Here is a 16,156-nt window from a genome sequence, read left to right on the forward strand (position 1 = left end):
GCACAGTCAGGTGACCTTAAGTGACCCCCCTCCACCCATCAACCAACATTTTCTATTAACAGATCACTTCTTCACTCTTGTAAGCTCTTGACAATTTTATTCTCAGCATTTGAAGAAAATATTCCACAGATCCACTGAACTGAGGGTCTCCGGTGTGAGAATTGCACATTTAATTTCAAATTAATCATAAAACAGTTCATCCGTGGCTTTACTTTTTACCACTGTTCCCTGTTAAACTACTTGTCACATACAGAACTGTGAGCAACCGATGGTACGGCTGCAGTGTGACCCACGACCCCACGCTGATGCATTTTTCTACTCGTCGTGGAACTTGGGCAGCTTGTTCCCGGGGACGATGACATGTTCAGCCTTGTCCTCTGTTATCACCACCAGGTGTATGACGCCTCCGCTCACATTATCTCTGCCCATAGCCAGGGCAAGAGCTACGGGGAGAAAAAGGCGAGCTGTCATTGTTCTGCACACAGACATAATCATGAACAGCATGAACAGCATGAACAGCAAAGTCAATTGTCATTGTTACCGTTTGTGGCGAACTGCATGCACTCCTCTCTGCTCATGTCGGGTTTGTATTTGGCATCAACGTAGCCATAAATGAAGGTGCTACCTGAACCAGCAATAGTGAAGGGCTGACTTACTAGCATCCCACCCAGGGACACTGTGTATACCTAGACCGACACACGGGAAAACAAAGACACACAATCAGTCAAACCAATACTATTTATGTAGGACATTTTATTTGCATAGTTTCTGCTTTGATGTACAGTACAGGTCAAACGTTTGGAAACACTTTCTCATTTTTTTCTTTATTTTCATGACATTTACATGATTCTCACTCAAGGCATCAAAACTATGAATGAACACATGTGGAGTTATGTACTTAACAAAAAGTGGAGACCTGGTCTCCACAGTCACCGGACCTGAACCCAATCCAGATGGTTTGGGGTGAGCTGGACCGCAGAGTGAAGGCAAAGGGGCCAACAAGTGCTAAACACCTCTGGGAACTCCTTCAAGACTGTTGGAAAAGCATTTCAGGTGACGACCTCTTGAAGCTCATCGAGAGAATGCCAAGAGTTTGCAAAGCAGTAATCAGAGCAAAGAAACTAGAATATAAAACATGTTTAAAGTTATTTCACCTTTTTTTGTTAAGTACATAACTCCACATGTGTTCATTCATGGTTTTAATGCCTTCAGTGAGAATCTACCAACGTAAATGGTCATGAAAATAAAGAAAACACATTGAATGAGAAGGTGTGTAGTAGCCTAAGGTGGTAGTAGCCTAGTGAGTAACACACTCGCCTATGAACCAGAAGACCCGGGTTCGAATCCCACTTACTACCATTGTGTCCCTGAGCAAGACACTTAACCCTAAGTTGCTCCAGGGGGGGATTGTCCCTGTAACTACTGGTTGTAAGTCACTCTGGATAAGGGCGTCTGATAAATGCTGTAAATGTGTGTCCAAACTTTTGGCTTGTACTGTATGTAACCCCCTACTGCTTGCACCTTTCCCCCTTTTAGTAGGCAAGGGTATAAAATTATTTCTCCAATTGATAAACTTGCTACTGAGTAATTGTGCTGATTTTTAAATACACATGACACCCTCACCTGTGGTCCCTTTTTCTTGTCCCAGCCCGCAGTTATGAAGCCTGCCTGCAACTCATCCTTATTTCTGTAGCACAGCTCCTTCAACACAGACGCGGCTGCCTTTACGAGAGGCGGCGATTCCATCTGGATGCTAAGTCAAGAAGACAAGCAATGGAATCTTTTTAAGTGACACACAGCATTTTACTGGAACTGATACAGTTTCTCTCTACATGTATGCAGATGTCCCGTCATTAACAAACATTTCCTACTACCAGATTCATTTTGCCATTTGATGTCTCTGTAATGGGCAAAACAATTATTTCTTACCCACAGTATTAATCTGACCCACAGTATTAAAGGGAGTCAAGAGAAGGCAATACAAACTGATAATGTTTTTTACAGTATACGCTTCTGCAATTGAAGAGCATCAACCCCTTAACGCCTCAGGAATCAGCACCACGGACAGATGCTCTGTATTATTGTATACATCAGCCATAACTGTATGACCACCTGCTAAACTTTTGTGGGGTGGGGGCATCAAAACAGCCCAGACCTGTTGAAACTTGGACCTGTAAGACCTTTAAGTCCTGTAAGTTTGTTACCTCCAGGCGTTGAACTAAGATCTGGAGAAACTGGAGGTGAAGTCAGCACTTGACCATTCTTGAATCTTTTTCCATGTGTGGAATGGAATATTTCCCTGCTGACAGATGGCATAGTAATCAAATTCTGATGTTCACTTTTTTCACTTCACCTGTTGGTGATCATAATATAATGGCTGATCTATAGAATATTAGTACACTTTTAACCCGAAAGTTCCTTCTCTGCAAATAGTTTGAGTAAATATCACTATACAAAATTAGTTTTGTTGCATTACTTAAACAGTACGAGTATATGAAGAGTGTTTGAGACAGTCATTGGGTGTACTCATATTTTATAAGTTTAAGTTTAAGTTTTACTAACTTAAACGATCAAGTTTTTTCCTCAGGCCACAGTGTTGTCCTGTTGTGATTGGCTGAAAACTCCAGGCAAGTCTTTGCTTGTCCGTTGGAGGATACAGAGAAAGTTGTGCCGTTTTCTTATCATTACAAAGCAATTTTTCTCAAGTTTGGACCCTTTTAAAGGAATTTTGCTTTTCAAATACTACAAATTAGAAACTGGTGAACATTTGTAGTTTGAAACATGCATTTGAATGTGTAAATTATGAGATTGTCTTACATTTACATTTACGGCATTTGGCAGACGCCCTTATCTAGAGCCACTTACAACGTGCTTTCAAGTTACATCGATGAAGATCAATTCCGGTTCACTAGGACCCCAACTATGAATACAATCTTTGTATCACTCTGTTGTAGATTCTGTACACAAGTTCGACAATAAGAAAGTTACAAGTTAATCTAAATATTCTTTAAAGAGGAAGGTCTTGAGCTGTCGTTTGAAGGGGCTGAGCTGTTCTGACCTCGAGGGGAAGTTCATTCCACCACCGAGGGGCCAAGACAGAGAAGAGTCTAGATTAATGTCTTCCTTTTCCCTTCAGAGATGGAGGGACCAGGCGAGCAGTACTGGAGGCTCGGAGTATACGAGGTGCAGTGCGAGGTGTAATAAGGGCTGTGAGGTAGGATGGTGCTACTCCATGTTTGGCTTTGTAGGCCAGCGTCAGTATTTTGAACATGACGCGTGCAGCTACTGGGAGCCAGTGGAGGGAGCGTAGCAGAGGGGCGGTGTGGGAGAATTTGGGAAGGTTGAAGATCAGTCTTAAGTGAACAGTGAGCATTTGATACTTGCAGCATTGTGTTTTTAGAGTAGCTCTCTACTTGTGTGTTCTCTACATACAGTTTTGCGACGGTAATGCATTCAAATTATTTCAGTGTAGGTTTGAAAAGTAAATACCCACTTTCAACATATGCCATTTTTTTTTGCACTCCTAGTTTTGTTTAAAGCCACATTAAAATGCTTTGGAAATGCAAGTACTGCTCTGCCATCTGCAAGACGAGCACAGTTTTTTAAACACTACAGGCTGAAACAAGAACTGAGCCCTTTCCTTGCTTGCATCAGGAATGTATGTGTACATTCAAGTCTCTCAATGCACTCCATAGCCATTTCTCCCGCTTTCACACCAGAAGCACAGATCAACCGCAAACTGAGGATGCTGAAATTAAGATTCGCTGTTTGTCATGTGAATTTCGGTGGGTTGATATTTCTCTTTTCTTCTTGTAATGGTATTGATGGTTCAATACATAAACTTGTTCTCCCACCTTCCATTGTGGTATTTCTCTATATGGACAAATAAACTGATATAAGATATATTTCCTTTGTTCTACATTCAAGTGTGTTTTATACCACTTTGCAGAGCACAGAGCCGACAGCCATTAGATGCCTTGTCCTGAGAGGACTTCCAATAATTCTTGGAGATGACGCATCTATGTTCTTCCAAGAGCAGTTCAGTGAGTAAACCCTTTCTCCATTTGTACCATTCAAATATCAAATTGTGTAATATACCACCTACTGTCACAAAATGAAAGACACCTACATATATATATGCACACAAAATGTCTCTAATAGCTTGTTTACAGTGCCTAAAATAAAACCACATTGAATGATAAAAATCATAATATTATATAATTCTATACAGCTGATTGTAGACAAATTGCTGTTAACCTGAATATTCTCCTTTTGCCTTGTTTCTTGCACTATGTAGAGTCTTACTGAGGGAGACTCCATGGACAGTGGGACTATTCTGCTATGAGGACAACAGTGTAGCAAGGCCAGCATTGCCACAACTCAACCCCTCAAGAGTGGGTATCATCCTAGAGGGCAACCAATGGAAGCACTCACCAACCTACCTCAAGCAATGTGCCTCTTGTTTGGCTCTACCTACGCACTTAACCTGCAGCACCCGAACTGCTTGAAAAACACTTTTACCTTCATTCAGCAGGTAATGCTTAATTTAGGTTGAAGCTGAAGAATGAGCTAGCAGGGTAACACAATTGTGCTTATAGCACAGCTCTTCATGTCTGTGTCTGGATTGTCGCACAATTACTTTGCACTGATTAGAGCAAATAGGCTTGCAGTTGTTAATTTTGTATCTGATTCTTCTTGTGCTAGATGTGTCTGGTATTGTATTTTTATAAAATATATATTTTACAGAGTGCACACTTTAGAAGTTTAATTTTACCAACCCTGGTCCTTACTGCATAGTTGTTCTTTAGGCTGATGCTCCTAATGCCCGCTTTGTTGTGTGGCACACAAAGCATTCAGTGTTTTTTCTTTTGCACATATGCAGTATGCTACTACATGGTCAGTGGGGTTTTTGGTGGGGTTTTTTTTCAAGCTTAAGAATTGTTCATAGAGCAAACAATAAAATTCTGTGCTCTGATTGTATTTGGATTGAAATTGTTTAATATTTCAATACACGTGTTCTATTTGTTGCATTATAAAAAGGTACTGTAGTAAACTAATATTTGCAGAAAAAAAATTAATCACTGTTATTTTAGATTTTCATCTGGTCTTTTATTCAGAGCATCATTGTTACACATTTGTTGGTTTGTTGTGTGTTTCAATAAGATAAATTAAAAGTGCTGCATTGTGTGGTCATTCACAAAAGAATTTTCTTATCACAATTATTTTAATTTGTATAAATTATTTGACTTATTATATTACGTTCTGACTATTGTACTTCTAAGTAGCCTCCAATTTTCTTTTCTATTGCTGAGTACATCCAACTTATACAGTTTACAGTGTAGATAAAGGAATGTTTTTTGTATTACGTATAGCCACACTGAGCTTGTCCACAGTATTTGAAAGTTCTGGTGAAGACTATAGGTATTTACCTGAGGAAAGACAGCTGGAACTTTGCCATTTTGGTAACAGCTTGTGCATCTGCTAAAGATCCAGCCATGCAGCAGAATATCCGGTCGTGCACTTGGACTAGTTTGTTAATAACTCTGGAGGACACATATTCCCTGTGGGATTCACAAAAGTATTTTTATGGTCAAAATGTAACAATTTAAACTTAAAACCACTCCAGAAATATCCAGACCACAAAATTAAATGTTGCCTGTTCCATGAATCACAACCTGTATATTAATTTCTGTATTATTTAGTAAATACATTTTAATGCAGTAACTACAGTACAGGCCAAAAGTTTGGACACATCTTCTCATTCAATGTGTTTTCTTACTACAACTACACTACAAACTACAGCTTTACCCTCAGGCTTTCAGACAGGCCTGGGATTAAAGACACTCACCCACCAATAGAAGCCCTGGAGTCAGAACCAATGACGACGCCTCCTCTGAACCTCACAGCAAGTATAGTAGTCTAAGATCAGAATTAACAGTAATACATCAGCAATCATCGTTGCTCTCTGGATAATAACTATATGGACAAAAATGAGTGAAACGTAACAAGCAATGGCACGATCTACGCAGGATGAATGGCTGGATGAAAAGGCGCCTCAGGTGAAAGTGAAAGTAACACGAAGGCGAACGATTCCGAACAAATCCACCCAAAAAATGTTTTTTTAAATGTCGTGAAATCTGAATAAGTTAAACGTGAGCCCCTTACAGACGAGACGGGATGAAAGCATTTGTAATGTCTGACTAAACATGGATAATTCACACATTTAGGCTGCATTGCATAATGAATAGGCGGAATGCGGGTATTGATCGGTATTGATCAGTATTTATCAGTAAAGTCTGTACTTACTCCAGTGCTGACGCCTTTTACTTGGGACGCCGACATCTTTGGATGTTCTCCTCGCGAACAGGGAAGCGCAGCTTAGGACTCTTTCATGCCGGATTTGATGTGTTTTGGCGACACGGTGGGAACAGCGACCCCCTTCGACCATAAACTGTAACTGCACCGTGAAGCCAGCCTGCCGTGTCGGGGAACAACGAGGAAATTCTCCCCGTGTGGACATGGCGCTATCAAACTTTCTCGAGCTTCCAGCGTCGGGGTTCAACTTCGAAAACTCGGCAAGGTAGGAGCGGCACGTTTCTGTCGCCATGCTCGATATTTTTTTAAACGTTTGCAACAAGCGCATAATACAGTACAGCAGGCTGATGTAAAAACCGAAAGTGAAGTCACTTCAGGTGAAACACTCCAAATTGCATTATTATTCCACGATCCATAAATCTCTTCATGATCATTGTCTGTTGTTGGACTTCTGAAATGTAATAATTCACACTATGATAAACCATCATTTATTTTTTAAATGCATGTAAATCTCTGTCCTAGAAATGCTGTACTCGAGAATGTGCTTGGAGAAGGAAAGACCAAGACCCCCAAGCCGATGAAAACGGGGACCACGATTGCTGGAGTTGTTTACAAGGTACTTTTTAAGATGCACCAAAACTCTGACTTAATCTATTCTTAATATAATCACACCAATTCGTTTGAAGAGGAGGACTGTATCTATTTTTATATTACTTAATTAATATGATGCTTACCAGGCATACAGTATATGAAAATTAATATTGCATTAAGTCATTAACATGCTTTATTTTTCCCCCCTCCTGCACAGGATGGTGTGGTGCTGGGAGCGGACACCAGGGCCACTTCAAGTGAGGTTGTGGCTGATAAGATGTGTGCAAAAATACATTACATTGCTCCTAATATATAGTGAGTATCCCGAAACTGGATCATTAATGATCACAATGATCATTAAGGGTCTCAAACATATGATCAAGTGTTTGATCCTCTGCATATGCTTGTGTGCAGCTGCTGCGGTGCAGGTACTGCAGCTGATACAGAGAAGACCACCGACCTGCTGTCCTCCAACCTCACCATCTTCTCCATGAACAGCAGCAGGAACCCACGCGTCATCATGGCAGTCAGCATCCTACAGGACATGCTCTTCAGGTCAGTGAGTGGGCCGTTGTTCAGTCACTTGCAGGTAGTAAAATAAGTATTGAACATATCACCAGGTAAACATATTTCTAAAGGTGCTATTGACATGAAATTCTCCTCAGATGTCAGATACACACAAAGAAGTCAAATCATAAATTAAGTAACGTGTAAAAAAACAGGGAAAATGTAAGGAGCACACTTTTTAAACTTTCTGGAATAATAAGGTCGCAAAGCTCTTTGGTTTTACCCACACAAGACGTTTCTTGTGTGATGAGACACCTTTTTATTCAGTTGGGACTGAACCAGCTGCTGATATTAATTTGCACTAAGTGGCAGGATTGCCTTCTAATTCCTGATAGATTTTAGCCGTGTCATGACATTACATGTGTTCAGTACTTTTTCCCTGTGTCATTCCATTTTATTATACACGTTTATGAACATCTATGGTTGTATTATTTGCGTGTGTGGATAAGATCTAATGTATATGTGAAGAATGTACAACCTTGCTGATAGGAATGTAAACTGAAAACTTTGATAACTCTATTTTATTAAGTGCTCTTGCTCAGTGTTTAGCTGTCTAGTTTTGTTTAGCATTATTTCATCTGTGCCATTCAATATGCAGGTACCACGGTCAAATTGGAGCCTTTCTGATCCTGGGAGGAGTGGACTGCACAGGCAGTCATCTCTACAGTGTTGGTCCTTATGGAAGCGTGAATGAAGTTCCATATCTGGCTATGGGTAAGTAGTGATTTACATTCGGCATAATTTATCTAAAAAGGTCAACAATGTATTATAACAAAGTGAATATACTTTACTGCTGTACATAGGAACATTTCTTTTTCATGCAAAAATTCATTTAAAAGTGACAGTTACACCATTTATCATAATTTATCCACATAAATGAGGGTTTAATACAAAACCATAAAAATACATCACATATGGGAACAAGACATAAAAGACGAGGATACGACACAACCAGGATATTAACAGTGACAACAATCAGAGACAAGACCTGGCAACATGAAATCCTGGTCCAGAGTACCAGAAAACATCAGCATCATGACACTATTACATACATCAAATATGTATAACTCTATATAGATAAAATAATCAGAAATGAGACTGAAGTTCACCTTTAGTGCTAAAACATTCAAAATGTATTTTGGAGAGGCAAGTATGGAGCCTTCAAATATGAACCAAAAATGGCCCTATGTAGTGATAATTCTTTTTAAAACATCATTCTTGATTTCTGTGATTTCTGTGCTGTGTTTGCCTCCCTCAAAAACAATTTCTCAATGATAAAGGATTATTATATTATTTAAGAAATACTGTATTAAACACGCACTTCAAGACAACATTAAGGATATATTTTTGCATATATCTGTTTCTTGTAGGTTCAGGAGACCTTGCAGCTATGGGAATATTAGAAGATGGTTTCAAGCCTAGTTTGGAGGTATTCAACCTCAAAAGCATGTATAAAACAAACAAATAAACCAATCAATATTTTATATTTACATTTATGGCATAGCGCAGTATCCAAAGCGACATACGTTATTTATATTCAGTGTCACCAGAAGCACCCATGGGTCTCAGACATTTGTACTTCTCCTAGCTGGAGGAAGCGAAAACGCTGGTATGCAGTGCCATCCATGCTGGCATCATGAGCGACCTGGGCTCAGGCAGCAACGTGGATCTGTGTGTTATCACTAGGCAAGGGGTGGACTACATCAGACCATACCAAGAGTCTGAGTTTAAAGACCAGAGGTAAGTGATGTCAGCATCACTTCCAACATCATACGATGCAGTTCATAGATGTGTTTTTACATTCACGGTAATTGTGCATTATCTCTCTCTCTCTCTCTTTCTCACCCAGGCAAGGAAGGTATAAGTACAAGCCAGGCACAACCCCAGTTTTGAGAGAGAAGGTGGAGATTCTAGAAGTAGAGTTGGTGCAGGAGAGCGTTCAGAAGATGGACACGGCATAACCCTCCTACCCACACTTACTACAAAAGCACACATAATCAGTTCTGTGCATACTGCATCCAGAAAGCACTTTTAAATATGGCCAACCAAGCGACTTTAAACAGCAACAATTCATGTTCACACGGCAAATAATTTTTTTGTAGTATAAAAAAATTATAGCACAGAGGAATACTGAAAATGTAATAAACCTCTTGTCTACTTTATTTGACAATCGTGTGGTTATTTTTCACATCTTGATATCTTAGACAATCTACGCCTTTATTTAATTACGCGCAAATTAAACTGATGTTCTTTTCTCATGCGAGATGTACACACCAGGGTGAAACAAAATGATGCCTTGTTACACCTTGTCCACCAGGAAACAATAAAAACCTGAAGAAGAGAAGTTTGCATGGGTACCAATGGCGCAAAACGCACCGCGGCTTCTGATTGGTCCAGAAAAAGAACCGCAGAAAAGTAGCACGAATACAGTTGAGTTTTAAGTCTAAGTTGAATGTTTCACCGCCTTCACCCCCAATCCCTGCTTGCACTGCACACTGTGCACCCGAACTTTTATTCAAATTGAGTGATGAGCTTAGATTTGAAAATAAATTACATATTTAGAATCGTTTCAGTTTCGATTCCAGCCCCTCCTTTCATTCGCGATTCCGTTTCCGCGAATAGTCGGGACGCTTTCTTCATTTGTCTGCGTTTTTATTTAGAATAAAAGCCATATTAGACGTATAAAATCCACCATGGCCCTTTGTGACGTGTCTGGATTCCGGTGCGGTTCGGAGCTCCGCGGGCAGCTGTTCGGAACCGGACCGTCGCTGCTCTCCGACCGAGCAAATCATTTTACATTCGGCACCAAATGTCAGGAATTTGCGGTACCAGCGGGAGTCGACGTGAGTACAATCTAAATCACATTTTATTTATCAAGAGCAAAGAAATTGTTAACCAAGGAATTCAAATGAAAAGTTCCATTAAAATTTCTTAATTGTAATGTTTATTAATAATAATAAACTTTCTCTTGGTTGTGTCATATCTCATATCTGTCATTATAAGTCCAAAAAAATCTCAATATTGAACCCTTTTTACAGTTTAAAAAAAATATTTATGAAATTATTGAATAAATTATGCGCCTTATACTCTTGGAGGCCTCCATACCACACATCATGTACACCAAGACATTCAGGATATGCAATATTATATAATGAATATGAAACAGTGCAATTTATAAATAAAGCAAAGATTACCAAGCGCTTTCTTAACGTTTTGTGCATCGTTCACCTCATCTTTTGTTACTTCTGTGTGTGATCTTCTCTGATGAACTCTTCTCTGATGTGTTCTCCAGCCCTCGGCGTTCCTGAAATCCTGCAATGAAGATGATGGTGTGTCCATAGAGATGAACCATGGGACCACGACCCTGGCCTTTAAATTTCAACATGGTGTCATCGTAGCAGTCGACTCCAGAGCCTCTGCTGGGAACTATATTAGTACGCATCGCCTTAAAATGTGCCAATACAACTCTTTTGTTTGTAGTCAGCAGATCTGAGAAATGACTTTTCAAATACAGATCATTTCATTTACAGTAGTACTTCTGTTCAGGCACAAAGGAGTTCAACAAGGTGATTGAGATAAACCCTTACCTCCTGGGCACCATGTCTGGCAGTGCTGCAGACTGTCAGTACTGGGAGAGACTCCTGGCTAAAGAGTGCAGGTCTGTCCCAGCACGCCTCTGGACTGCTGAAGTGCCTGACACGCAGTATATGAGCTTGTATTCGTCAGCGTTTATAATACGAGAACAGCAGTGAAGATGTATCAATTTACAGAACAGAGAAGACATGTTGAATCCATAGTGTTTCTATAAATATTGTTATTTAAATCCAATACTATTGACATTTACTTTTTTGAAAGACATAATTAAACTGTTCCAGTGTATTATTATATGCAATATTACATACGTTTGTTATATATGTATAATGACTTATTTATTGTATAACAGACTTTACAGACTGCGCAATAATCAGAGAATCTCAGTGTCTGCTGCCTCCAAGCTGCTGTCCAACATGATGTTGGGGTATAGAGGCATGGGTCTCTCTATAGGCAGTATGATCTGTGGTTGGGATAAGAAGGTATGACGACTTTTTGTTTGGTACTTTCCACTTTGTAATGTGGATTTTTACTGATCCCATTGAATCATTATTACTTTTTTTTCTAAATCTCTTCCATCCTGGGTTTACAGGGACCAGGCTTGTATTATGTTGATGAAAATGGCACTCGACTCTCTGGTCGCATGTTTTCGACTGGCTCTGGGAACGGTTACGCGTATGGTGTGGTGGACAGCGGCTACCGTGAGGATATGACCATGGAGCAGGCGTATGAGCTGGGATGTCGTGGTATTGCCCATGCCACACACCGAGATTCCTACTCTGGAGGGGTGGTTAACTGTGAGCATCCTTAATGCCATTTTTCAACACCTTCATTTTATTCAAGCAGAAACTATAAGTGTGTCTGAGATTCAATACCATGTACACCTTCACCTTCAGAATCAGCATTTAAACAAATTGCTGATGATGGTCATTTGCGTAAGTACTGACATATAAAAGCCTCAAACACAGAATAAAAGCATTTTTGTAACTCACTCTGGATAATGCTGTCAATTTAAACAACAGATAATACTAATGTAAACAGTTGTTACTAGCTCACAGTATAAACATTTTTATATTCGAGTATAGAGTACAGAATGCTAAACATAGAACGAGGATGCAATCGCACGCATAACGTAAAACGCAGATTATATTCGACACTGCAGTCATCACAATGACCCGACGGAGACATGTTTCAAACAGGGCAGCTTTATCATCGTAACAGCAGATTCACACAATCAGGATTCAGGGGAACAGTTCACAATAAACTCCGGTCCAGATACGGATCCGGAGCAGCCCACAAGTCAGTCTGTGATAACTATATTTCTTTGATACGATGTTTGTATGGCTTTTGTGAGAAACTTCACACAATTAAAATGCCATGTAGGAAAAACTGGAATAATGTTAAATGTATTATTTTCATACTGTGCTAGGTGAAATACTGTAAATGTTAAAACATCTCTATATCTTTGCAGTGTACCACATGCGGGAAGACGGATGGATCAAGGTGTGCAAGGAGGACGTGTCAGAGCTGCTTCACCGTTACAAGAAGGGGATGTTCTGAGATCAGTTTTTTCTCATATTCCAAGGACATGTTTGTCGGTTTCCAGTTCAGTTAAAAATAAAGACCAGTTCAACAAGTTGTGTGTCTGTGCTTTGTAACAGGCCGCTGAATGGTGTGCAATGAAGGGATCAAATGAAACTTCTTTTCACCTGGCAGGAAGACAGGAAAAAAGACAAAAACACCAGTTTTTACATTCATTCATCCGCTGTAATAATTTATCTTAATCAGTATACGTGCAAATCGTACTGTAGTACATCACCCCTGGACATTGTAGACAAATCCAGGCCTTGTTTTCAGTTGTCAGTATTTTTTCATTCTGACTGACCATGCTGTAGGAAGGGTTTTTAAATAGAAAGTTACAGCTGTGAATCTGCAAACTTCTGAAATTTCAGAATCATTGAGTTTGCCTGGGAAATGTAATTTCTTATTCAACATTAATTTAATGTAGCTAGATGTTCATTGCCAAAAGCCATCCAAGAAAGGAAGCACATTATCATTATCATGTTATTTGTCATGTAGTAGATGATTTATTAAATACAAATTAAACGGCATGAGGGCCATAAACAGGGGAAACAAAAAGGGGAAAACATAAACAATCCCACAGGCATGTAGCGATTGCCTGAACTGGAAAACAACACTACAGTGGGCTGATCCACAGTGCCATTTAACCAACCTCCCGATAGGTCCCAGGTGTGTCTCCAGGTGCAGCTAATCCTGACAATTTTCGACTAATTGGTAATTTGTCTTTTGTACCATGTATTTATGTTATGTGTCCTGTTCATTTGACAGATATCAGACAAAGTAATATTTTAATCATCTCATGACAACCTGCTCTTCATCACTTCTATCATTAATAATTCCATAACTGGTCTTTTCCTAACAGCCTTCAAAAGGGCTAGAATCATCCCAAACCTTAAGACTTCCACTTCCAATCCATCCTACCTTCTCTCTCTAATATCCTAGAACAGTGGCTCCCAAACATTTTTTCAGTGAAGCCCCCCTGCATGTGTCCAAGACAAGGCAGGTACCCGCCAACCAAAGTTCCTTCCCACATATACGCATTTAAAGAATAAATTAAATACAATTGGATACAAACATGTATTTGCAAAAAATAAAATAAAATAAAATAAAATATAGAGTCTACATATCTGACGGGATTGTACAGTGTTTAGATTATCCTATTGGGTGTATTATTGAGGTTTTATACATTTAATGCTGACATATATAATTTTTGAAGATGACACCCAACTCTTCTTCTCTTTTCCACCATCAAATGTACACGTGTCCACCAAGATCTCCTGGATGGCAGCAAATCATCTGAAAATCTTAAAAATTCTCCAAACTCTCCCTCTGTCACTGCACATAACTTTGGGGTATTGTGTTTATTTGTGTGCTTTTGCTGTTCACTTATACATTTAGACTGTAAACTCCTTGTGAACTTGCTGGAGCTTGTTGGAGTACATCCAACACTATGAGGTTACATCACACATGAAGGTGGCCGTAAACTCAAAAGACCCTGTTGAAGTAAACTTGTTGTAGGTCGACCAGGGCCCAGCAAGGCTTAATAATTGGGGACGTACCTAACATAAGATGATAGGAAAGCTTGAGATGCCCATAAAAATTGTAGCTGTTGCAGTTACAGTTCTATGTAGCTTATTCCTAAAAAGCTAACTTTTAGGTATTTTGAGGTTATGGCCATTTGTAACCAGAAAACAATATATGATGACAGATAAGTGCATTGTCATAACCTTGTTTGGTAGTCATGTCGACACAGGCTACTGAGATAATTGTCCAATCTCTGATTATCTCCAAGCTGGACTATGGGAACTCACTTCTGGTTTGTCTGCATTTAAGTGCTACTGTACCTTTCCAGCTGATCTAGAATGCTGTAGCAAGACTTATTTTCAACCTTCCCAAATTCTCCTTCATCACTCCACTGGCTTCCTGTGAAATTGATTTTTTTTGTCATTGTGATACACAGCAAGCACAGCGATGTCTCCTCTTCATTTAACCCATCACATTTAGTGATCAGTGGGCAGCCATGAAAGGCGCCTCAACAGGCAGTGTGTGGGAACAGTGCTCAACGAGCAGTGTGTGGGAACAGTGCTGTGCTCATGTGGACCTCTGTGAAGGCCGGTTGTAGACAGGAATATAAGAAGGGGCAGACAGAATGTGAAGTGGGCACATAGTGGTGACTGAGGCGAGAAATGGGTGAGATGGGGTGGATATGCTATAATTGTTTTGGATGCAATTTGTCAGGCTTCTACCCTAAGACCTGTCCAACTTGGGTGTCCATCCTGAAGGCTGAGCTTCTGCTGATTTTGCTCTTAGGGTCACTGAGACACGTAACCACCCCGACCACAAGGTGCCAATTCCTATCAAATATCAAATATATTCAAACCCAACAAAAACATTTCTCACTATTGCCAATATTAACAAAACTTAAAAGAGTTGGTCAAGTCTTGGGGTCTGACAGACACGGTTCTTCCAGTGAACTCTGTGCAGCAGACTGAAACTGGGAGAAGTACAATGGACTAATCCCCCACTGACTGTACAAATCTAAATATATTTATTGTAGTTGTTGTTAATTATCTCACGAGTCACTATGATTTTGATGACAGTGATTTGCTGCTTCCTCAAAGCCTCCCACTGCCAACTGAGAAACCTGTTTGTGGGTAATTTATTATTTTCTTTCTCAACTTCTAAAAGTTTGATTTAAGGGGGTAGGACGTTTATTTAGAGCCAGTTTAGAGCCGGACCGGCCTCAGTGGCATCTTGATGGTTTGGAATCAGAACCTGCAATCCTTAGGTTACGTTCGTACATCGTTAGTGACTCGAACATATAGTATAGTGTTTGAACATATAGTGAAAGTTCATTCCCAACACCAAATGAGGGATTTTAATGATAAATCTAACAAATAACACTAGATAATACTATTTTACAACACTAGATAAGTCTGTTAAAGGCTCTAAATGTAAATGAAACAAACATTTAGTCATTGTGAGTATCAGTTACCATCTGTTTTTTCCAAACAGTAGTCTTGTTTTTGTCATTGAAAAATACACCTATTGGTCCTACTTGGTGGTGAAGGGTGGACCTCAAAGATTGCATTGACTTTTTTAATCTGACTCCTTTAATAATGTATTTTATTTTTTCTGATGTTACCTACAGAGGCACAGCACAAGTTACAAGAATGAATAGTTTCTAATTTATTAACACAAACGAGAGAAAAGGAAAAATGTATTGAGAGAGAAAGACAGAGAAAGAGCAGGGAGCCAAACTCCAGAGAGGGAGCCTGCGCCTCAGAGAAGAAACAAAAAAAGCAGAGAAGAGCACAGAATTGATTTGACTTTTTCTTGTAATTCTCCAACAGTGATACTTGGGGATCTTGTTTGTGTGTTCTTCTGTCTCTCCCATGTTAATGGATCACCAAGGTCATGGGCCTCTTTTTTTTTACGTTGTTTTACCAGAACATTGTCCAGAAGTGTCAAGAAAAACCTAAATGGACAAGCAGCTCTCATTATTTCATAG

At 39.6% G+C, this 16,156-nt stretch overlaps 3 protein-coding genes across 4 annotated transcripts; 2 read left to right on the forward strand and 1 right to left on the reverse strand.

Moving 5' to 3' along the window:
• Positions 1–82: 82 nt before the first annotated feature.
• Positions 83–6,415, reverse strand: LOC114770686 (proteasome subunit beta type-6-B like protein-like). Its single transcript, XM_028964785.1, has 6 exons — positions 6,307–6,415; positions 5,849–5,919; positions 5,430–5,561; positions 1,624–1,753; positions 542–686; positions 83–443 (listed from the first exon to the last, which is right to left on the reverse strand). The coding sequence occupies exons 1-6, from the start codon at positions 6,340–6,342 to the stop codon at positions 316–318; spliced, it is 642 nt and encodes a 213-aa protein (XP_028820618.1). The 5' UTR covers positions 6,343–6,415; the 3' UTR covers positions 83–315.
• LOC114770683 (proteasome subunit beta type-7-like) lies at positions 5,894–9,635 on the forward strand. Of its 2 annotated transcripts, XM_028964782.1 has the most exons (9): positions 5,894–6,059; positions 6,368–6,580; positions 6,838–6,931; positions 7,124–7,221; positions 7,321–7,461; positions 8,072–8,187; positions 8,844–8,902; positions 9,062–9,213; positions 9,323–9,635. In XM_028964782.1, exons 2-9 carry the CDS (start codon positions 6,519–6,521, stop codon positions 9,432–9,434), a joined length of 834 nt encoding a protein of 277 aa, XP_028820615.1. In that variant the 5' UTR covers positions 5,894–6,059; positions 6,368–6,518; the 3' UTR covers positions 9,435–9,635. The 2 variants fall into 2 exon arrangements, with proteins under 2 accessions (XP_028820615.1, XP_028820614.1); XM_028964781.1 differs by having other exon boundaries at positions 5,894–6,580.
• Positions 9,636–9,949: 314 nt separating this feature from the next.
• LOC114770684 (proteasome subunit beta type-8-like) lies at positions 9,950–12,700 on the forward strand. The gene is made up of 6 exons (XM_028964783.1): positions 9,950–10,316; positions 10,766–10,907; positions 11,020–11,131; positions 11,417–11,546; positions 11,657–11,861; positions 12,536–12,700. Exons 1-6 carry the CDS (start codon positions 10,167–10,169, stop codon positions 12,622–12,624), a joined length of 828 nt encoding a protein of 275 aa, XP_028820616.1. The 5' UTR covers positions 9,950–10,166; the 3' UTR covers positions 12,625–12,700.
• Positions 12,701–16,156: the final 3,456 nt, after the last annotated feature.

The sequence above is a fragment of the Denticeps clupeoides genome, chromosome 20 (assembly GCF_900700375.1).
Source record: "Denticeps clupeoides chromosome 20, fDenClu1.1, whole genome shotgun sequence".
Lineage (NCBI taxonomy): Eukaryota > Metazoa > Chordata > Actinopteri > Clupeiformes > Denticipitidae > Denticeps > Denticeps clupeoides.